This window comes from Oryx dammah, unplaced genomic scaffold (genome assembly GCF_014754425.2).
Source record: "Oryx dammah isolate SB20612 unplaced genomic scaffold, SCBI_Odam_1.1 HiC_scaffold_3, whole genome shotgun sequence".
In the NCBI taxonomy this organism is placed as follows: Eukaryota; Metazoa; Chordata; class Mammalia; order Artiodactyla; family Bovidae; genus Oryx; species Oryx dammah.
The window spans coordinates 65754421-65778928 of NW_024070187.1; the positions used below are offsets into that span (position 1 = coordinate 65754421).

Consider the following 24508-nt stretch of genomic DNA (forward strand, 5'->3'; position numbering starts at 1 on the left):
TCCGTGATGGAAAGCAGCCTGAGGAGAGCAGCCCCACCTCTGTGACAGCCACTTTGCATGTGCACATTCTCTGACTACAACCCAGGACACACGGCAGAGAAGAAGGCCAAACCGCCACAAAGCAGTGAGCTGTGCTCCTGTCCTAACATCAGAGCAGTGTTTAGTCTGGGCTCACAATCAACTAGCAAAGCTTCACCTTTTTGTACATTTGTCTAATCTTAATCTCACAATAACTCAACCCAACCACCATCACAATCCTGATCTTACAAGTAAAGGAACTGGGACTGGAAGAGATCAAGGAAAGGGTCTCAGGCTACAAGTAGCTAGAGAAAGAGCCAGGACTTGAATCAGAAGGTGGACTCCAGTGTCATAGTCTTGACCACAGGACATCACTCATATCCTAAGTCCAAGCCATCCTCTTGAAATGCTGTCCTGAATTTCACCCAGGCAGGTAGAAAAACTCTATGTTCATCCCCTGTCTATCCTGAGAGGTTGGTGTGATGTCTCCTAACTTTTGACACAGTTAGAAAACAGCATTTTAAATATATCAACACTGCTAGATCAAGATCCCTCCTTCTGCTGTCTCACATTTAAAAAACCACTTCTTGATCCACCAAAATGAAACATGTGATTCTATTTGGTTAAAGTCCATGAACTATTATCAAAGGCAGTTCACACCCCTTGTTTGGTTCTTCACTAATGACTTCTTACTCAGATACTCATTTTAGAATTCTACTTCTTTACCATTTTAATATGTAATTTGTTAAACACAGAGCTTCTTAGCAAAATAGGTACTTTGTCTAAACTCAAACTAAGTCTTCATTCCCTTGGTTCTCCCGGAGGGAAAATGAGGATGCCTGAGGGAGATGCCATTGTGTTACCTGCAAGGCGGGATACGCTGGTGTGTATCCTCGTCACACTTTGGTACCAAGATGGTGCAAGCAAAGAACATGAGGTATTTGTAACAGTTGGTTTGAACAAGTGCAGGGAAAAGAGAAGACTCCCAGCTGATGGATGCTTCCTTTTGAGTCCTGTGGCCAAGGTAATTCGGAAAATTTGTATGGTTGTAGGGCAAATTCAAGCAGAGTTCCAACGTAATTGGTTCACACTGACCTAACAATAACAACAACAAAAAAAAACACACATACAGATGCATATTATATATTTTTATTTATAAAATTTCATTTTGTTTATATTTATAATTCCACATGTAAAGCAACTTACAAAATTAAAGTCTATTTTACAATCTTTCTTAAAAGTATTTAAGACTAGAATGCAAAAAGTACATGAGGTTGCCATCAAAAGATAAATAGTGTGGTTCATGAGGTGTCTTGACAAGCCAAGATTCATTTCTGTATATGCATCTGCCAGCACACTGCCCTGAATGAATGTTTCAGAAAGCCTTCCCCATTCTCCCCTTGGTTTCACTTATCTGAAAGTGACTCCTTTTCCTGCTTCCTTTTACTTTAATTTGTCATCTTCTGATTTATCCATTATTTCTAAACTAATGCACTCCCCATCACCCTGTGAGCCACTTTTAAAAATTAATGAATTTAGCTGAGGAGGCAAGTAGATGACTTTTTTCTATGTGTTTTGTGGTTAATAAACATATGAAAGTGAAAACTGAAAGTCACTCATTTGTGTCTGACTCTTTGCAACCCCATGGGCTGTAACATGCCAGGCTCCTCTGTCCATGGAGTTCTCCAGGCAAGAATACTGGAGTGAGTAGCCATTTAGCCATTCTATTCTCTAAGGACTCTTCCCAATCCAGGGATTAAACCCAGGTTTCCTGCATTTCAGGCAGATTCTTTACTGTCTGAGACACCAGAGATTCACTGATCAATGTGTAAAGCTACACAATTCCAGGGCAAGAGGAGGCTGAGGTCTATTAGATATCCATTGCCAGAGAGATCGTCCCTAACCCTCAGCTTGGCATCCAAGGCTATTTCAAACTCCAAACCACAGCCTAACTTTGTAGCCTCATCACCCATCCTATCTCATCAGCAATATTTGCTTGGTGACACCAGACATTTTAAGAATTGCATGGCTTCGTGATTCCTGTTAGCTTTTATCTCTTTCTTTCCTTCACACACTTGCAATCACCCCTCAAATGCAATCATGTTTTTACCTGTCAGCACTTGCTTCCTGGAATAATCCTTTCCCATCCTCCTCACCAAGCTAATTTCTCCTCAGTCTGCAGAACTCAGCACAAACATCTCTTCCAGGAAGCCTTCCTGGCCAACCACTCTTCCTCTTCCACTTCCAGAAGGAGCGCCAGAGTATCTCCAGGACATACCTGCCGTGCCCACATGGCCCTCTGCTCTATTCTTCACTTACTTACTTGTCTTCCCCACACAATTCTGGGACTTCTATGAAATGAGACTTTCTTTTTTAAAAAATTGAAGTATAGCTCATTTACAATGTTGTATTAGCTTCTGGTGTATAGCAAAGCGATTCAGTTTTACATACATAATTAAAATGAATTCTTTTTCAGATTCTTTTCCATTACAGTTTATTATAAGATATTAAATATAATCCCCTGGAGATCTTATTTCTTGATCTCATAGTCTGCACCAAGCATAGTGTGAGAATTAAAGGAGGAAAGGAGGAAGAAAAGTGTCAGAAACCATCCTAGGCACTTTAAAATGTAAAAATAATTCAAAATATAGTCCAAGCCATTGAAGTAGTCTAAGTCTCCAGGGATATAACGTGAACAGGTTAGGCCAGCAGGACTGGACAAAATGCTTGAACCCAAAGGGACAAAGTGGACAGAAACAGCTTGGGAAGACTTCCCAGGACAAAAGGAGTTTGGACAGATTTTGGGGAAAGCAGCAGCAAGGCTTTTTTCCCTTGTCTGCTGTAGACATGCCTCATTCCCAGAGGAAAGAGGTGATCAATGGAGTGTCTTTGTAGAATCAAGACAGGTCCACCAAAGACTTCATGCCTTAAGGGTAATTATTCAAGTTAAATTTAATTATTTAACTAAGAAGTGGTAAGCAGGCAAACAGATTAGCAATTAGGACTGCAGTGAAATAGTAAAATAGCTCTGGGATGATTTCTCGATTTAAAGAATCTGAGGGCTTTTCAGAGACTATGCTATAGGAAGCTTGACACTGATCAGATTAAAAAGCTCATGACTACATATATAAGACTGGGGAATAAGTAACTCTCTAAAGCTGGCATAATCCTGAGGATGCCTACAGTGTAGAGAGAATAAAGAGATGGAAGAGGGATGGGGTTTGTTCAAATTCTTGCTTCTCTGATTTGTGAAAGAGGAGTAACATGAAATGTTTGATTTCACATTACACACAAAAAATGCATGTTCATTATAAAGACAATAAAAAGATGCGTATAAGTTCTCCATTCCTCACCTCCCTTTCTCTTAACTTTCCTCAAAGCTAAAAGACAATTTTAATCCTTTCAGGCCTTTCACTTGCTCATATTTATACGCATAAGAATTTACACACATAGGCAGAGATATGTCTATGCTTTCGCCAAAGGATAACTGTACTATCACTATTACTTTTCAACTTGTTTTTGTTGCTTGATAACCTATCATGACCAAGCAGTAGAAACAGCTCAACCTCTATGTTTTTCCTAATTTTTTCAATATACTTAAAATTTTACCCCCCAAAATGGGATCATTTACACATATTTTGATGCAGTCTTTTTTCCCCTGTAGACACTTTTTCTTTCTCTTTTCCTCAACCATCCTATCAAGTTTTGACTTTTTTCATCATTTCATTGAGATTAACTAATAAACATATTGCATGACAACTTTTCTCTCTTTTGATACGTAGGGGATGTATCACTTTTAATTTGGGATAAGATACGGGCTTTAAATATTTCAGTGTCGAGGGAGGTGAAAGGATTAACTTATGACCATATACTATTCTGAGATCTTTATTGAATGCATTGAGGTTTATTGAATCTTGTGTTTTGTTCCTTCATAGTGGTATTCTTCACTGAGTGCTAAGCAAGATAAACTCTCAAGATATCTGGCAACCTCCAATTCTGGGATTTATGGTATCAAACTTTTTTTATCTTAAGCGTTAGACTCACATATGAGCCTGATTTACAACAGTCACTAGAGGGCGATCGGGTCACAAACATGTGAGGACGTTTAGCAACCACAGGGCTGTTTCCAGTGTTTTCAGTGCTTAGCAGGGCATCCTGAACATAGACGAAGTTTAAAAAGATATCTGTTGAAAGAAAGGTCGTGATGGAGTCTCGATGACAGCCCACCTTTCAAACTCTGAAACAAGATTTGTTAAATTCAACCTACAGACAGGATTGTTAATTAAACAATGTTACATCTTGGTGGCAATAGTGGTAAAGAACCAGCCTGCCGATGCAGGAGACGTAAAAGATGTGGGGTCCATCCCTGGGTCAGGAAGACCCCCGAAGCGGGAAATGGCTACCGACTACAGTATTCTTGCCTGGAGAATTCCACGGAGAGAGGAACCTGGTGGGGTACAATCCATAGGGTCGCAAGGAGTCGGACACAACTGAAGCGACTTAGCATGCACACAATATCTTAAGTCATTGGGAATCATGTATTAGGTTATGGTCATTTACATGAGAAAATGTCACTTCCAACATCCATTGGCATACATACGATCCTCAGATTCACCTTTGCATCACACTTTGTAGCTCAGACAGTAAAGTATCCATCTACGATGCAGGAGACCCAGGTTCGATCCCTGGGCCGAGAAGATCCCCTGGAGAAGGAACTGACTACCCACTCCAGTATTCTTGCCTGGAGAATCCCATGGACAGAGAAATCTGGTGGGCTATAGTCCATGGACTCCCAAAGAGTTGGACATGACTGAGCGACTAACACTTTCACTTTTCATTTTAAATCTCTATCTTTATTGTTTTCAATAATTTGAAGAGCTATTATAAGGTGAACATCCTTGTAACCACCACTCAGGTCAAGAAATTGAACTTTACCAGACCATCACAGGCGCCCTTCCATATACCTTGTCATATGTCAACATTCTCCTCTTCTCCTACAAAGTAATTACTGAGTTTCAGAGTCATTACTTCCTTGTTCTTTATAGCTTTATTACCTAAGTGTGTACCACAACCTACATACTACAGTTTGGCTACCCATTTTTGAAAACCTATTTAAGTCTCTTATAATAGCTATGTTCCCCCTCTATGTCTTTATTTCTCCTTAATATTGAAGTATTGAAAAATCTGGGGACTTGACCTTGGAGGGCGCCAGTCTGGATTTTGCTGATGGAACACTCTAAGCAGGTAAAACATGTACCCCTCTACTCCTTGTTACCTGAACACTGGCACCTCAAGCCAGGAGGCTGGTTAGGTTTCACCAGGACTTGGACAAGGTTCTAGGTGCTGTGATGTTCTATCAAATGACACATCCACAGAGTTCTCTTTGTGATGTCTACAGCTGCCTGTCCATGCTCAATGTCTTGTCCTATTAATTCTCCTGGTTACCATATGGCAATATTCTCATTCAATCAATTACTTTTCATTTACTCCTTGAAAGTGCTTTTAGAAAGACCCCATTCTTCTCACCTGACTCTTTGATCACACTTCTACACTCTCTGTTCCTCCAACTAGAGACTGCAAAGAGAGGCCAGAAAACTGACATACCCCTGAGAAATTATTCAAATAACAAAGCTGTTACTTCTTCCTGGATTTAACTTTTCAGTGGGAGGATCATACTGCCATCTTCCCACTCCTATATACGATTTTGGTTTCCTTTTTCTGTTCTTCAGACACACTCAGCACAGTTTCCCCAGCATCTCACTGTCTCATCAGTTTCCTCTTTCATCACAGATGTTCTTGCCAGGTCCTTTCCATATATATTCAGCAAACGTTTGAACATCCCCTCTGCTGAGTGTCCAGCACTGGACTAGTCCCTTGTCCCCCCGTTCCTTCTGAGTTATTAAAATGAGTGTTGGAGGGAAAAGTACATGGGCAAACATGTAGAACAAAGGACTGCTGGAGCACTATGGGAAACTCAGGAGAGTCCCTGAGGCATGACAGTCATTTCTGGCTTTGCATGGCCGCAGCGGTCCTGGGTGCAGGGAGGCAGAGAGACACATGCCCAGGAGCTGCTGCTTCCACCAGGTTCCCCAGCTGACCAGACCGCACACTGCAAGGGGCAAGCGATGGGTTAGTCCCTACACCCCCGACTGAGGGGACATTACATCCCTGTTCCTATTCCCCAAGGCAAGGAGCTATCTGCTTTTGCCTCTCAGCAGAGTAGAGACGTATTAAAGATTCTGGGCGTGAGTGGATATGGTGACACTGGCCTATCACTGAACACTATTATCTGAGCTATATTGTTTAGGCTTTTGTTCTTTAAATTGTAGCCACTTCTGGGAATCTGAGATAAACCAGGAAACTTATCCATTGAAAACTACAAAAACCATGAAGACATTTTCCACACCCTCTTTCAAGATGTTACTAATTTCTGTAGCCTCATCAGGCCACAAAGCAATCATTCTCAACTTGCACTGCACACTGGGGTCACCTGGGAGGTTTTAAAAATACGGATGCCTGGGCCCTCCCCAATACATCTTCAGGGACAATCAGGAAGGTACATAATTTTTTATGGGACAACAAGAACCACTGTCTTTAAGAACTAGCCTCCCAGCAACTCCAGTGAGAGAGGCTGACTCCACCAGACAAAACATCCACATTTTCCAAACCCATATTCTCCACTGGCAGGCAGCCAGGGAATGACAGTGCTGCTCACCTGTGCCCCAGAATCTAAATAACAACAGGGTCTTATTGGTAGCAGCAAAGATTTTTAAGTGATTAATCACATTTTCAAGTGATGAAGAGTTTTCTGAGGGGAGATGTTGCTTGTCCATATTTTTATAGAAAACCAAGTAGACACACACCATTCTTTATCTACTTTGTGTGTGTGTCTACGCTGAAAAATAGGGAGTAGCATCTTTACTCTCAACTGGAGGTTAGACTTATACACTGTTTTTAATCACACACAAGGAATGGGGATGAGTGACTAGCCCAGTGCCTGACACTCAGAAGAGGAGGTGTTCGAGTGTCTGCTGAATATACATGGAGAGAGCCTGGCAAAAACATTTGTGATGAAAGAGGAAGCTGCTGAGACAGTGAGATGCTAAGGAAATTTTGAGTGCATTTGAAGAACATAAAAAGGAAACCAAAATTAAATTATATATATGACTGGGAAGGTGGCAAATGATCCCCCAATTGAAAAGTAATCTCCAGGAAGGCTGAAATCATGTCTCCTTTCTTTTCCATCAAAGTGCACACATTCCCTGGAACATCACAGGCTAAGTACTGGTTGAATATATATATAAGCCAAGTTATCTAGTACTCTTCCTACAAATTCTTTTATTTTGACAGAAGAAAAGATATTTAAATTTTTAATCTTAAAATATTTTAAGTATAGAGAAAACAGGAAAACATACACCTAGTGACTCCCCACCTAAACTTGATATGGGCTAACATTGCTCTCTCAAAGTTTTTTAATCTAACAGTGCCATGCTATGTCAGATAACCCTCCAAACTTTAGTAAAATACACGTGTCTGAGACAACACTGTCACTGTCCAAAATTCTGCAACCCAAGTTCAAAGTGAAGTAAAAAAAAAAAAAAAAAAAGATTCTGAAAGAGTTCCAAGGAAGAGTCCGAGATAACCAAAGACTAACCATATACACACATACACATATATTTAATGGAGTTTAGAGTGAATAAAATGGTAACATGTCTTGGTAGTCAGACTGGTAACTATCTGCACTGCTCTCTCCCTATGGGAAGTGGAGGACTGGGAACTGTGCTTTCAGCCAAACAGTTATTAAGTGCTCATGAAAATAAAAAATCTTGTCAGATGGGTTATTAAGTGGCTGTCTCCCTCAGTCTCCTATCCAGCCCACTGTTTTCATCCCTAAAAGTCCCCTAAGGGGTATGGGCGTTCCCCACCCATAACCTCTATGCTGATCCAGAAAAGTCACAAGTAGAATTAGGATCTGAAAACTTGAACAAATCCAGGGACCTGAACCCTTCAGCTTTTCAACCCCCCAGTCTCCAGAACCTTCACTGCCAGGATCTGTGCTAAGAAGCCACACCTTCTTATCAACTGAAAGCTTGACAGACCTCTTCTGAATCTTAAGCCCAAGCTGACAGGGAGGCCAAAAATTAGTTCTAAAGAGTGTACAAAGGGAGTAGACTATGAAGGCAGAGTCCAGAAGTAAGATACCATTACTAGAAATCAGGGTCTTTGGGGACTTTCTGATTCATTTTAAATTCCCCGGGAGAGTCTTTCTGCTCACCCTGCCCATTCCATCTTCCCCTAATTATCCCTCCTCATAAGCAGTTTGGAGAAAGCCACCTGTCTACACCATTTGGAGCCTTTCCCTTGTCACCAACACAAATGAACACAGCAGCCACAAGATTGTTCTAGGTCAGCAAAGTTCCTGGGAGGGTGAGAATACATTTTATCGCAAGAACAGACCGCCAAAATTTTATGTGGTTGTTTAGATGAATTTTATATCTGCTTCTCAGATAAAGTTTCTACTTTTGAAGCTAGGCTTTAAAAAGGAAGAACGATAGCATCTGCCTGCAGATGGAGCCAGGAAAATAATATATAGGAGCTGATGCTGAGTGGAAAGTCATGCCAATGATATTAAACAACATGGATTTATAGCCCATTCACAGTGACACATTTGTTTATGATTTCAGTTAATTAAGACCACTTTGCTTCTTTTCTGCTACCACATGCAACCTTTTTTAAAAAAAAGAAAAAATATATGCTTATACATATTTTGGAGGGATTCCAGACTTCAGCATTTTAATGTAAATGAGAAAGGAAAACGTTGAATGCATATCCTGACAGAGTGATTGCATTTGTCAGAGGCTGTACTTACTACAATTATTCACACTGTTGCTGGGGTCACAAAGAGAGTTACCACCACATGAATCAAGGCAAGAACTGTAGAGGCATCTTTGGTCTCCTTCTTGACATAGAGTCTGACCTACAGAAGAGAGAAAGGTGCATTCACTTTCATCAGCATCCGTAAGTAAATTCCAAGCAAGGATCCAGAGCCGAGGAAGGATACAACTCTAATTTCCTTCCAGCGTCTCCAAAAATATTGAACACAAGCTGAGTAGGTACTTTCTGGATTAATTTTCCTGCAGCTAAATACAACACTGTTATTCCAGAAGGACTCTTCAGGAATGAAGAAACTAAGGGGCAACCCATCCTTTAAAAATAGGTTGTTATAGTTTTTAATGAAAAAGAGAGCATCTTGTATTTACACGGGTGCATATAGCTGATGACAAAAGAAAACTCAAGTAATCTGAGGGAAGCGCCAATATTTTAAAGTCTCATTTGATCCCAGCTCTAGTCTTCCCTCTAAGGAAAATAAACTCCTTAATAATAAATAGGGCATCAACATCAATATAATAAGTGTACTTTATCATGGCAGAATTGTCAGCAGCTGTTATCCATATTTTTGGTGTGTCTCTGGAAAGCAGCACTGCCCCAGCTGCAATGACCTGAGAATTAGGTTTCTTGTTTCCAAATGAATGACAACAGTAATGTCAGCCTAATGGCTTTTCCTTAAGGTACATGGAGAGAAAACTGCTTTTCCCATTGATTTCCTGGTCATTTGTAGATGAATGGAAAAGGCAATAAATTATTGCCCATTCTCTTTCTAGTTTGCCCCCATTATAGTCAATTATTTTTAGACACATCATCTGGACTCTACAATATCTTGCAAGGCATTTTTAAATATAAATAACAGTATAATAATCATTCTTACCTATAATTCTGACAATATTTATTATACTGGACTTCCTTATCTAGAATTCTAAGTTATATCTACAATCTTACCTATAAATCTAAATATAATATTTAGTATACTGGACTCTCTCTCCCTTCTAGTGCCATTAATGAACAACACTATATATCATAGCCTTGCAAAAAAGAGATATCGCTCCCTTTTTTTCAATATTTAGCAGATAAAAGGTTTTTTTGCAAGGTAAGTCAGGCTAAGTTCCATGAATATTAGTCTCTTTTAAAAAAATTTTTATTCAGACACCATGCACTCATTATTTGAGCCAATATTAAGTGCTTGCTATGTGACAACTTAGTTTGCCAGCAAGGCACTGAGCATTAAAAGATTAAAAAAAAGTCTGATAGTTTCAATTCTAATTAGGGATATCTTCATGAACGAAATCTTATAATGCCATATGATCATTGCTCCCTGAAGGTACCTGTAAAAAGCAGTAAAAGCGAATTAGGGCAGTAAGAAGAAAGCTTCTCAGAGGAGTTTTTAGGCGGATGGGATAAGCTGTGGTAAGAGGGAAGGGTGGGTTTCCCAAGCCAATAGCAGAATGTATTGGAGTCACTCCCTTAGTTAAGGGAGACTAAACAGGAAGGCTGAGAGTGAAGCTGAGGATTGCAAAGCCCTCTTGAATAGGGCTCCAAGCCCTGGGAGAAGTGATCCCGGCCCTCCTCCCAGCCTAGCCATAAGCAGTCAGTGATTACTGCTGACAGTGACTCTGTTGTGTTGTAACTCGCTGCCCTTCACTCTCCGCTCTCTGAAGACAATGGTGTTCTCCCACTCCTCTATGCTACCTCGCTCTTTTCACCTTGGGGCCTTTGGACAAGTGGTTCCCTGTGTCTGAAATGCTTTCTCCAGTCCCACTATCCTTTGCTAATTCCATTCATTCTTCAGATAGTAGCTCCAATACGTCCTCTTCAGGGCAGCTTCCCAGAAGCCCTTTACCAGGACATGCATCCATAACAACAAATCCTAGCACCTTGAATTTCCTTCCTGGCCCACATCCCTCCCTGGTTACCAGACCTACTGTTTCACGCCTATCTCCTCCAGAAGCCTGCCAGCCCCATGAGCTGTTCTGCTTGCCACTGAATTCCCAGCACCACAATATACTTTTAGTATGTTGAATTTAGCAGAGTGAATAATCTAAATTCACTACAATTTTACTTTCCTTTTTTTTTTATATTTTATCATGTGATTTTTCTTGAATCTCACAGATATAAAGAAATACTGGCAAATCCTGCCACTGCATAGTAAAGAATACAAAATTATTTCAAATAACATTAAATTATGTAGAGAGAAAGAACTATTTGATCAAAAGGGAGCTTCTTGGCTGATATGGAATAACTCAACGCCAGAAAAGGATTTCCTTCTGAATTTTCAAAACTGGTAAAACAAAACTATCCTTATCTAGTTTTTTATGGAATAAATCTATGATTAAAAGGCTCTCTCTTTTGGTCTACAATGCATTCTCATTAAAACTATTCTAATATCAATACTCATTATGGCAAATCTAATTTAGTTACAGGTGACCAAGCTCATGAGCTGATGTGGGATACATACAAGCCTATGACAGGCTTTCAGGTACCAGCCACAGAAAATAGCTTATCTTTACATTTATGGAGTACTCAACACATGTCATCTCTATGAAGTAGTTATCATTATTCTGAGATTACAGATACAGAAACTGAGAAGTAACAGGCTTAAATTACTGGCCCAAAGTCAACCAGGGAGTAAGTGGGAGCTGGGGTCTGAACCCAGGCAGCTGAGCAGCAACCTCTATATTCCTAACAACAAGGCTATGTTAGTAAGACGCAAGTAAGACTTATAGACAAACGTAGTGGTTTTTAAGTCAAAAGATACCACTAGCCCTGTACTGAGAGATACTTCTACACAAACTGAGGCTTAAGACAATCAGGGTAGAGATTTCTTTTCCAACAGAAAACCAATTTATTTGACTTACTTTTTCTTTGAGGGCTTCACAGATAATAAGACTGCTTTTAAAATGTGTTCAAGCATATTGCTTGGCAATGGGAGGCATTAAATGGCTTCTCTGCACATGGTTATTTTTGGAAGCCATTGCATTCAATTTCAGAAGCCATTTCCTTCTAACTGGAATCTAACTGAATAGTATGAGCTACACTTTTCTCTTTATCACAGTGTGCCCCCATAAAACAGCTAACTGAATCTACCTGTGCTGTTTAAGTGTTTAACCACTATTTTTTACCCTTAGGAATGAGTTTTCAGTGTAAGTTGCCTGAGACTTGTATTTACCACAAAAAAACAGTTTCTGGCTGACCGGAACTGTGGGGACCAGTGCATTAGGCAATCTGAAATTATTTCTGTGGGAATCCTTTAAGCACTAGGTAACTTCCAACGTTTTGTTTTGCTCCCAAGGAAAGACTATTTCTGGGGTTGGAACACACACTTACCATCACTACAACTCTCCTCATCACTTCCATCCTTACAGTCCTCGTCTCCATCACACTGGAAAGTGCTGGGGATGCACTGTCCATTTCTGCATTCCACCAGACCCTGGCTGTGACATGCTAGGAACACCAAAATAACATGCATTTTAAGTATCTGTATTTCTTTCAGTGTGCGGATCATATCCATGATTCCTGTTTATCTGGCATCACCAAGAAATGAAGTGTTCTAAACATCTGAATGTTCTGCCCAAATGAATGAATGTGTCATTAAGTTTTTTCATCCCAAGTGTTCTTGGAATGCAAGGTTTTCTATCTGGAATTTCTCTTACCCTATTAAGTAGCACTTACTTAAAACTAACCTTTTCTAGATCACTGCATAAGTGAAATAGTATTAACAATGGTAGTAGTTATACTGGACTTCCCAGGTGGCTCATTGGTAAAGAATCTGTCTGCAATGCAGGAGACGCAGGTTCAATCCCTGGGTCAGGAAGATCCCCTGGAGAAGGAAATGACAATCCACTCCAGTATTCTTGCCCTGGAAATCCCACGGACAGAGGAGCCTGGCGGGCTACAGTGCACGGAGTCACAAAAGAATCGGATGTTACTTAGCGACTAAACAACAAGCAGTTATACCAATGATATGAAAACTACAATTTATTAAAGGTTTACTTTATGCAATAGCTGTGCTAGGAGTATTACATATCTAATCTCAAATCCTCATAACAAATTTGTAAAGTGCAAGTTATCAACCTAGTTTAGAATAAAGAAACTGAAGCTTAGAGACTTTAGTGTGTGTGTCATACTCTCAAGGCTGCTGAAAAGTAGGGCCAGAATATGGAAGGAAGATTTTCTAACCCTAAGCCCCAGCATTTCACTCTGCACCAACCTGACCTAATGCACCAATGCAATGCATTATACCTACCCCACAATAAACACTTTATTTCAAAACTTGCTTATGACATCTGATATTTAAAAGGATGTTCTAGTGACCATTAACCTTCCAGGAACTGGTTGTCTTAATTCTATCCCTATCGTCTTTTAAAGCATCAGAAACCCCTGTATCATGTGACCTCAGCCTTCACAGAGTTGCTGTCTACATACACACATGAGCACCATGTTCTTGCTTTTCCAAGATCCATCAAAATACAGTCCATCCTGTTCCACAATGTCCACTCAGTCAGGACTCAGGTGATATTCCAGTTCAAATATAATTCAGGAAAGAGGAAAGCTGGGCAGAGTGTTTGTTAATTAGTTTAAATGAGTTTTCTTATGTGAAAATAAAAGCCATGCAACATACATTTCTATTTTTGCCTTAAATTACAAGCAAATTAAACAGCTAATCTCATATGTAGCCACTGTTTCTATTTTATTAGACAGTAAAAGATGGAATAAAAAGTTTAATTAGCTTGAATATGCATAAAATGCACCATATTAACTCTTTCAGGTCAATATCACTCTTCTTTAGCTTCTATTTAATCATTTTATTATTGCCTATCGAGTATAATATACTTTCTAGGGAAAAAATGTGGCAAGCCATACTAGATTTTATTAGGTAGTATAACAGCTACCTGAAGAGCCTTTTTTTTTAAAAAAAAAAAAACAAAAAACAATTGAAGTATACTTGATTTATAATAGTTAGTTTCAGCTATATAGCACAGTGATTCAGTTATACATATATACATCCATGTATATGTACCTATTCCTATTGGTTACTACAAAATATTAAGTATAGTTCACTATGCTATACAGTAGACCTTGTTGGTTATCTATTTTATACACAGCAGTGTGTCTATGTTAATTCCAAAGTCCTAATTTATTTTTCCTTTTCTTTCCCCTTTGGTAACATAAATTTGTTTCCTGTGTCTGTGAGTCTGCTTCTGTTTGGCAAATAAGTTCATTTGTGTCATTTTTTTAGATTCCACATATAAGTGATGTCATATGCTACTTGTCTACCTCTGTCTAGCTTCTTTCACTTAGTATGATAATCTACAGGTCCATCCATGTTGCTGCAAATGGCATGATTTCATCATTTTTTATGGCTGAGCGATATTCTACAGTATACACAGACCACATCTTCTTTATCCATTCATCTGTCAAGGAACATTTAGGTTGCTTCCGTGTCTTGAAGTCGCTCAGTCGTGTCCAACTCTGCGACCCCCTGAACGGTAGCCTACCAGGCTCCGCCGTCCATGGGATTTTCCAGGCAAGAATACTGGAGTGGGCTGCCATTTCTTTCTCCAGGAGATCTTCCCAAACCAGGGATCGAACCCGGGTCTGCTGCTATGAATATATGGGTACGTATACCCTTTTGAATTTTGGTTTTCTCCAGATATACTCACCAGAAATAAGACAGGCTCTGAAGTAATAATATCATCACACACTCTGTGTAACTCCATCAGCCCTGAAGGCTCTCTTCTCTCTGTCAGTTCTCACTATGCTGTCTCACAAATGGTGAGCATGTGTGGAGGCTCTTGCTCTACTGCTAATATATTGTTTGCAGACAGAAAGTTCCCAGTCTCTGGGAAGAATATCTGCTTTGACAAAGTCACAAAAGATCTGTGGGTAATGCGAGAGAAAACAGCCACCCGCTTGGCCAGAGTGGCCAAGTCAGGCTTTGAGTTTTGGAGAAAGAAATTCAGACATCAGTTATACTACACTGTTACTGTCATCATACCATTCAATTATCATCTGCATAGGCCAGGACCGAAGTGTAAGAATGCACTGTTTAGATAGTGAACCTTGAGTGTATTTGACTAAACAGACAGAAGTGGGAAAATGAACAAGATGAAAACCTTCAGGGCACTCACAGCAATTGACTTCATCGGATTTATCCACGCAGTCGTGGTCCCCATCGCACACCCATTCAATGGCAATGCAGCGCCCGTCTCCACAGCGATGCTCCTTTACGGGGTTGCAGTCTGGAGGAAGCAAGCACTCAGGAAGATGGAGAGAACCAACATGACAAACACTTGGAGTGTATGGCTCATAGTGCCAGTACAAGTGAGAAAGCTCTTCTGCCACTAAATAATACACTACCAAAAATTTGAGAGCTAATCACAAAGTCAAAATGGTAAACAAGCAAGAAGAATTCAGCTGGTTTTATTAATAATTCAGGAGAGGACATTCAGAATCAAACACAGTTCTTTAAAATGTGGTGGCTCAGTGGTAAATCCATCTGCTAATTCAGGAGACATGGGTTCGATCCTTGGGTTGGGAAGATCCCCTGGAGAAAGAAACTGCAACCCACTCCAGTATTCTGGTCTGGGAAATTCCATAGACAAAGGAGCCTGGTGGGCTACAGTTAACAGGGTCACAAAAGAATTGAACATGACTTAGCAACTAAACAACAACAACTTTAAAAGGTTCATTCCTCTTTTTAACTGAGATATAATTGACATAAAATGTTGTGTAAATGTATGCTAAATGAGATAAGTTAGAGAAAAATACTGTATATCACATGTGGAAAAAAGCTGAATTTGTACAACATAAAGACAACTGGCTAGCAGGGGCTGGTGTGGGCTGTATTGGAAAGATGTTGTTTACAGGCACAAACGTGCAACTAGAATGTGGATTCCTTCTTTAAAAGATAAGATGAGCTTTTGAACGTAAAACAAACCCTTGATGTGTCCACTGCAGAAGTCGCCCTGTAGTGTATGGCAATCAAATACAGGAGAGGTCTTTGGTTATATATAACAAAAGGATCAAGAACTGCAAGCAGAGTTTTGCTCAAGAGCTCAAAATCTAACCATGAGCCACTGACTCCAACCAGAGAAGAAACAAACACTTTCAAAGAGACAAAAACATGTTAACTTCCATTTCCATTCCACTTCTTTAACGTTTCCTTAGTCTGACTTTACCCAAGAAATATTACATTTACACATAAGATATGACAGACTAGTAATTGAAAAAGCCTGCTCTTCCTGAAAATTAAGAAACCAATCATTTTGTAATTTAACTCACTAACCACACTAACAAACAATGAACTACAAGATTTTGATTATAAGTTCCTATAATTTTAAATGAAAACCTTTAGGGAAATACTGATACCTACCACAGTTTTGTTCATCACTCAGATCTCCACAGTCATCATAGCCATCACACACCAGGCTGTAATTAAGGCACTTGCCTGTGTGACAGTGAAACAGATTCTCGCTGCAATCTGGGGGGGAAAAAAGCCACTGATGGGTCGTCAGAGCAGAATAGGATGTTACAGTAGTAGCTGGTGTAATATAACAGAAGTATATCATGGCGGGGGGCGGGGATCATAATGGTGACCTGGTCCACATCTGCTATTTCCCAGGGGAGGAGACTGTGGTGCGGAGGGAGCCACTGGCTTGCTAAAGGTCATATGATAAGTTACTGTAGAACCATGACGAGGACCCACTGGTTCCCAAGCCGATGCTCTTATCACTTCCTGAAAATACCCACGTTCCACTCTATGTCACTTGAAAGCTTCCTTATAGCCAAATATGAGAAAAGACATTCTCAATCCACCATAGTTTCTACTGAAGTTCACTTTCATACAGAATGAATACTTCATAGACAGTGAGTAGTTATTTCTTTAAAAAGTTTACTTTAAAATGAAAGTCTAGTTTTGTCAATGGTAAACATAGACATAACAAAGAGAAAAAGTCATTTACATGACAGTGTCGTTACTTACTCACACAACTTTACCACTTAAATCAACTGAATGTTTCATAGCATGACCCTCAGATAAGCAGTACTGTCCTAGATTATGATGCCAAGATAAGAAAAAGTGATGTAACCCTTATTGCCAACTTCAGACTTAAATTGAAGAAAGCGGGTAAAACCACTAGACCATTCAGGTACAACCTAAATCAAATCCCTTATGACTATACAGTAGAAGTGAGAAATAGATTTAAGGGACTAGATCTGATAGACAGAGTGCCTGATGAACTATGGACGGATGTTCATGACATTGTACAGGAGACAGAGAGCCAGACCATCCCCAAGAAAAAGAAATGCAAAAAAGCAAAATGGCTGTCTGAGGAAGCCTTACAAATAGCTGTGAAAAGAGGAGAAGAGAAAAGCAAAGGAGAAAAGGAAAGATATACCCATTTGAATGCAGAGTTCCAAAGAATAGCAAGGAGAGATAAGAAAGCCTTCCTCCGTGATCAGTGCAAAGAAATAAAGGAAAACAATAGAATGGAAAAGACTAGAGATCTCTTCAAGAAAAAAAAAGATGGGCTCAATAAAGGACAGAAATGGTATGGACCTAACAGAAACAGAAGATGTTAAGAAGAGGTGGCAAGAATACACAGAAGAACTGTACAAAAAAGATCTTCACAACCCAGATATCATGATGATGTGATCACTCACCTAGAGCCAGACATCCTGGAATGTGAAGACAAGTGGGCCTTAGGAAGAAGCATCACTACAACAAAGCTAGTGGGGAATTCCAGTTGAGCTGTTTCAAATCCTAAAAAATGGTGCTGTGAAAGTGCCACACTCAATATGCCAGCAAATTTGGAAAACTCAGCAGTGGCCACAGGACTGGAAAAGGTCCGTTTTCATTCCAGTCCCAAAGAAAGGCAATGCCAAAGAATGCTCAAACTACCACACAATTACACTCATCTCACATGCTAGTAAAGTAATGCTCAAAATTCTCCAAGCCAGGCTTCAGCAATATGTGAACTGTGAACTTCCAAATGTTCAAGTTGATTTTAGAAAAGGCAGAGGAACCAGAGATCAAATTGCCAACATCCACTGGATCATCAAAAAAGCAAGAGAATTCCAGAAAAACATCTATTTCTGCTTTCTTGACTATGCCAAAGCCTTTGACTGTGTGGATCACAATAAACTGTGGAAAATTCTGAAAGAGATGGGAATACCAGACCACCTGACCTGCCTCTTGAGAAACCTATATGCAGGTCAGGAAGCAACAGTTAGAACTGGACATGGAACAACAGACTGGTTCCGAATAGGAAAAGGAGTATGTCAAGGCTGTGTATTGTCACCCTGCTTATTTAACATCTATGCAGAGTATATCATGAGAAACGCTGGGCTGGAGGAAGTACAAGCTGGAATCAAGATTGCCGGGAAAAATATCAATACCTCAGATATGCAGATGACACCACCTTTATGGTAGTAAGTGAAGAAGAACTAAAGAGGCTCTTGATGAAAGTGAAAGAGGAGAGTGAAAATGTTGGCTTAAAACTCAACATTCAGAAAACTAAGATCATGGCATCCAGTCCCATCACTTCATGGCAAATAGATGGGGAAACAGTGGCTGACTTTATTTTTGGGGGCTTCAAAATCCCTGCAGACAGTGACTGCAGCCATGAAATTAAAAGACACTTACTTCTTGGAAAGAAAGTTATGACCAATCTACACAGCATATTAAAAAGCAGAGACATTACTTTGTCAGCAAAGGTCTGTTTAGTCAAGGCTATGGTTTTTCCAGTAGTCATGTATGGATGTTGGACTGTAAAGAAAGCTGAACATGGAAGAATTGATGCTTCTGAACTGTGATGTTGGAGAAGACTCTTGAGAGTCCCTTGGACTGCAAGGAGATCCAACCAGTCCATCCTAAAGGAGATCAGTCCTGGGTGTTCATTGGAGGGACTGATGTTGAAGCTGAAACTCCAATAGTCTGGCCACTGATGCAAAGAGCTGACTCATTTGAAAACACCCTGATGCTGGGAAAGATTGAGGGCAGGAGGAGAAGGGGACGACAGAGCATAAGATGGATGGATGGCATCACCAACTCAATAGACATGAGTTTGGGTAAACTCCAGGAGTTGGTGATGGACAGGGAAGCCTGGAGTGCTGTGGTCCATGGGGTCGCAAAGAGTCGTACACGACTGACTGACTGAACTGCACTGAACTGAACCTCAAGAAGCTTACAGTTTGATGTTGGAATAAACATCATGGAAGGAAATTTTAGTAAGATAGATCTTGTTCTTGAGTAAACCAGAACTCCTATCCTAGTTCTTCCATCTATTGGCTATGACGTTGAATGTATTAGTTAAAATTTGTGTCTGTAAACTTAATTATGAAATTATGAAAAGAACAACTATTTAATAGAGTTAGGGGAAGACATAAATAATAATGTATGTAAGATGCCAAGGCAATTCAATGGGAAAAGAATACTCTTCAACAAATGATGTGGGGACAACTGGATTTCAAGTATGCAAAGCTGAACTCTGATCTTTATCTCAAACCATATCAAAAATTTCAAAATGGATTATAGATTTCAATGTGAGAGTTAAAATTATGAATCTTCTCCAAAAAAATAAGAAAAAAGTCTTTCTGATGGGGGTGGCAAAGAATTCTTGGATATGATAATAAAAGCACAAACCTAAAACATAATAAATGATATTCATTAAAATTAAAAAGATCTTCCCAGTTAGTAAAGAATATGCCTACAATGCATGAAACATGAGTTTGATTTCTGGGTTGGAAAGATCCCCTTGAGAAGGGAATGGCTACCCACTCCCGTATTCTTGCCTGGAGAATCCCATGGACAGATTCTTTGGGCTGTTACAGTCCATGGGGTTACAAAGAGTCGGAAATGACTGAGTGACTAAACACTTCCACTTTTAAAATTAAAAACATTTGTGTTTCCAAAGATGCTATTTTAAAGAAGAGAAGACAAGTCACATGCTGAAAAAAAATATTTTCAAAGCATGTATCTGATAAAGGACTTATATCCAGAATATACATAGATGTCTTACATTCAATAATAAGACAAACCACCCAATTACAAAGAAACAAAAGAACTTGAATAGAAAGTCTTCATGAAAGATAAACAAATGGCTGATAAGCACATGAAAAGGTGCTCAATGTAATTAATCATTAAGGAAATGCAAACAAAACCACAGTAAGATACTATTATATATCCCCTAAAACAGCTGTAATAGATAAGACAGACAATATCAACAAGGATTCTGAGAAATCGAAACCCTCATATGTAGTTGGTGGGGGTGTAAAATATTAGTGCCACATTGGACAGCAGTTTGTCAGCTTCTTATAAGCTTAACTATGACTTCATGAGATTCATGAATTCTACTCTTAGAAATCTACCCAAGAGAAGTGAAACACAAAGACTGGCACGTGAATGTTTTATTACAGTATTGTTCATAATAGCCAAAGCCTAGAAATAATCCAAATGCTCAACAACTGGTAAATGTACAAGCAAAATGTAGTATATTCATACAATGGGATACTGTTCATTAATTAAAAGTATCAAACTACTGATGCATGTGACAGCATCAATGAAGCTCAGATACATTTTGCTAAGTGAAAGAAACCAAATACAAAAACTACATATTGTGCGACCCATTTATAAAGTTTCTGGAAAAGGCAAACTTACAGAGACAGATGTGGCTGTGGCTGGAGATGTGGGAGTGAGGACTGAATGCAGATAAATAGGAGGGAAATGTGGGGAAAGATGGGAAAGTTCTAGAAGTGGATCGTGGTGAGGGTTTCATAATCCTATAAATTTACTAAATAACTTTACAGTATATAAGTTATACCTCAATAAGGTAAAAATGTTAACATGTAAAGGCTGTAGTTAGTAGCAACTAAATTTCTTAAATGTATTAGATTGGTCAAAAAGTTCGTTCAGGTTTTTTTGTAAGATGTCATGGAAAAATCCAAAGGAACTTTTGGCCAACCCAATATTATCTTTTCCCTTGGAGTAAATTAAGTTCAAAAACAGATTCTTAAGGCTGGAGAGGGATCATGGAAGATGTGCAGAATTTTAGTAGAGCGGATGGAATGAAAATTTCAGCATGTTTCAAGTAGAAAGAAAGAACAAAGCAAGAACAAGCAACAAGAACGAAGCAAGAAAAGCAGAAGCAAGAACAAAGGAAAGAAGTGAGAAATAAAGTCACATATGAGGATCAGTCTGCTTGACTGGTAAAGGTCAAGAATCTAATGGTAAACATCCCAGTCTCCTGAATTCCAGCTAATTGTTTCTCCTGAAGCAAAAGTCTGCCTCTGATACAATTGGTGATGGGTACTTTACCATCGGGCTTCCCAGGTCTCATTGGTGGTAAAGAGCCTGCCTGCCAATGCAGGAGATGTAAAAGATGTGGGTTTGATCCCTGGGTCAGGAAGACACCCCAGAGGAGGGCACGGCAACCCATTCCAGTATTCTTGACTGGACAGAGGAGCGTGGTGGGCTACAGTGTTGCAAAGAGTCAGACATGACTAAAGGGAGTTTGCACACATGCACGTCTTTAAACATCCCAAATTCTGGAACAATTCATCATCAAAAATCTTAGGCGCTGACTAGTGAAACTGTGAGCCACATCAAAATATTATACTTGTTATTTTCATGAATCATCAGCTTCTATTTCAAAGAGCACTCGTCTAAGAAGTCACTTAAATGCTTTCAGAATCACACCATTTTAGAAATGGAATGTGCCTTAGAGATCATCTGTTCAGCACCATCATTAAGAGGGCATCACACATGCACACACATAAACACATACAGAACCTTGTAAGTCCTTTTTTTTTTTCTCATTTCCCCTAGGCCAAATAATTTTCAAATGAGGACAACCAACATAAGGGAAAACACAGGACTAAAAAGAGGTGCCAGTTTTCACCTTGACCGTACTATTGCCCCCCATTCAGCACTAGGATGCTAACTCCCCATCCTGCACCCTACTGCCAGCTGAGCTGCCCACACATACACCAGCTGAGTCAAGAACGGTTGATTGAGGTTCTCCTGCCCACTGAGCTAAGTTGGGGAACTTGTGCATCAAGATATATACACTTCCTCAGGAAATGTTAAAGATCTTTTTGATTTTTGTTTTATTTTCATCTCTTATGAGAAGTTTTGAATCAGCATGCTAGAATCAGCATTACGGGGGATCTTCACCTTGACCATCAGTGCAGAAGTACTTACATCACCAGGAGGAGGAGGCAGTGGGAAGGGGTGATAGATTTTAAACATATGAGTTAGTTTTTTTTAAGCAGTACACTTCACTTTTTTGGATGGTAGGACTGGAGAATCAAATATTTCTTTCAGAATCTGATTAACCTGAGAACACTTAAAATATTTCTAAGGTCCATTCTGGACCCCTGGTAATTCATACAAAAAACCGTTCATTGGATATATTTTGTAAATTAATGCTGTCATTGATTAACTTATTTCATAAATGGAGATGATTCAAATATTTTTTTTATAATTCCTCATTATTCATACAGGTACAAGCTCAACTTTCCACTGCTATGATTTTCTTGGTTAGAAGCCATTCTCAGACGTTAGATACAAAATTAGCTGCATTTGGAAAACAACTTGTTACCTCCCTAAGGTCTGTGTGATTAGTAAACACAGGAAACCTTAACCAGAGGCACTGCACACCCAGAAATACATAGCAAATAACAAAGATCACAGTGCTTCCTTTTATTGGAATAAATGTTTGTTTCACCTGAAAAGACATGCTCTAAGTGCAATTTGGGGCCAGCAGATCAAAACTTACAGAAGCTGCTTGCTGTGTTTCTCTTGCTCAATACAAGCATAACTTTGCATAAACTAGGTGGGTATTTTTCTAGATACAGATCTTTTTTTCTGAATGAGAGTTTTGATACAAAATGCTACTTCTAAAGTCCTTGCATGTTAATATTTATTTCAGTCTGGCATCTTACACTATTAACTTTTATCCCTCAAAATTGTCATTAAATGAAAAGAGACAGCTAAGGAACAGAAAATCTTTTTTCAAGAGGCTCATTCAATTTGCTCAGTCTCTTGAGTCTATAAACATAATCATGTTGCCTCAACTCAGGATTCAAGTAGGGATGCTCAATTCCCACCCAGAAACAGCCTTGTTTTGAGATGACCAAGAGATTAACCAGTTTGCCCACAGTTTTCCAGCTTGTTACAGTGACCTGGGCTTCTTGATGTCCTGAGGGTTTTCAGCTATTGACTTCTAGCTCCAAAATGGGATTTCTCAACTGCAGTACTGTGGACACTTGGGGCTGGGTGACTCTGTTGTGGGGAGCTATCCCATGCGCTGCATGTTTAGAACAATCCCAGCCACTGCCCGCTAAATGCCAGTAGCGTCCCCTTAAACTTCCCCGGTGGTTACAATCAAATAGGTCTCCATAAAGTACAAAACATCTAGAAGGGAATATTGCCTCCGACAGAGAGCTACTGTTCTGGGATATCCAAGCATCACCTTATTGCAAGGCCAGTTTTAATCCTGTCATTCCCATTGGCTCTCTCATGCCAATCTGGCAACCAGTGATTTGTGCTCTTCTCTCTCACAAGATCTTTCTGTTTACACCATCTTTTGCTTTGCCATACCTATTATATTGGGCTTCCCGGGTAGCACTAGTGGTAAAGAACTGGCCTACCAATGCCGGAGACATAAAAGACATGGGTTCAATCCCTCAATTGGGAAGATCCCCTAGAGAAGGGCATGGCAACCCACGCCAGTATTCTTGCCTAGAGAATCCCATGGACAGAGGAGCCTGGTGGGCTAGAGTCCATAGAGTCACAAAGAGTCTGACATAACTGAAGTGACTTAGCATGCACATCTATTATATTGTTCTCAAATATGATATTTAATTATCTCTGAGTTTATGTTATGATCTCTATGCCATTTCCCTGATTAGACTAAAAGGCTCATGAAGCAAAAAAAAATCATGTCTTAACAGTCTTTATATTTACTACATATCTAGAACATGCTTCACACATAGCAGGAATTGAAGACTATTCAATATCACTCCATATCATCAGATGGCCTCAAAACAGGAGTGAATTTTCCAGACATCTGAAACTTCTTCCATTAGGGTAGAATGAAATATTTTTATTAATTTGGTAGAAATCTTTGTAGTATTTATTTGCTCCCTGTCTTAATATATATAGTAGCTACAGTCATTTTTGATGATTCAGAAACATTATTTGGAATATCAGTTTTTATTCTGTGCTACTTGGGTAGCCTCCTTTCCAAGACAGCTTCATGTGGTGCTACTTTTAAAACCATTGTGCATATTGTAGTATTTCTGTCTCCTCCACAATGTATCACCTGACCTTTGGTGGGACAGGAATGGGAGGGATGTTGGAAGGATGACATGGAGAATAAGATAACAACCACAGTCACAACCATAAATCCTAATGCCTTTTGAGAATTACTGCATGCCAGGCACTGGTCTCTGTACTTGACATCTAGTCATTCATTGTTCTGCTCAACAATTCTAGAGATAGTTAGTATAATAATATTATTTATTGTCTTCACTTTACTGATGAGGACACTAAGACCCCAGAGAGATTGAGTACCTTGCCATATTTACAGAGGTA

At 39.5% G+C, this 24508-nt stretch overlaps 1 protein-coding gene across 2 annotated transcripts in view; it reads right to left on the minus strand.

Moving 5' to 3' along the window:
* CORIN (corin, serine peptidase) overlaps nucleotides 1–24508 on the minus strand; it is a 293429-nt gene that overhangs the window by 76229 nt on the left and 192692 nt on the right. For both annotated transcript variants that reach the window (XM_040238148.1, XM_040238147.1), the window contains exons 7-11: nucleotides 16286–16393; nucleotides 15042–15152; nucleotides 12238–12354; nucleotides 8888–8995; nucleotides 882–1113 (exon numbers count right to left, since the gene is read on the minus strand). In XM_040238148.1, coding sequence (XP_040094082.1) covers nucleotides 882–1113; nucleotides 8888–8995; nucleotides 12238–12354; nucleotides 15042–15152; nucleotides 16286–16393 — 676 coding nt within the window. The remainder of the gene's footprint in view (nucleotides 1–881; nucleotides 1114–8887; nucleotides 8996–12237; nucleotides 12355–15041; nucleotides 15153–16285; nucleotides 16394–24508) is intronic.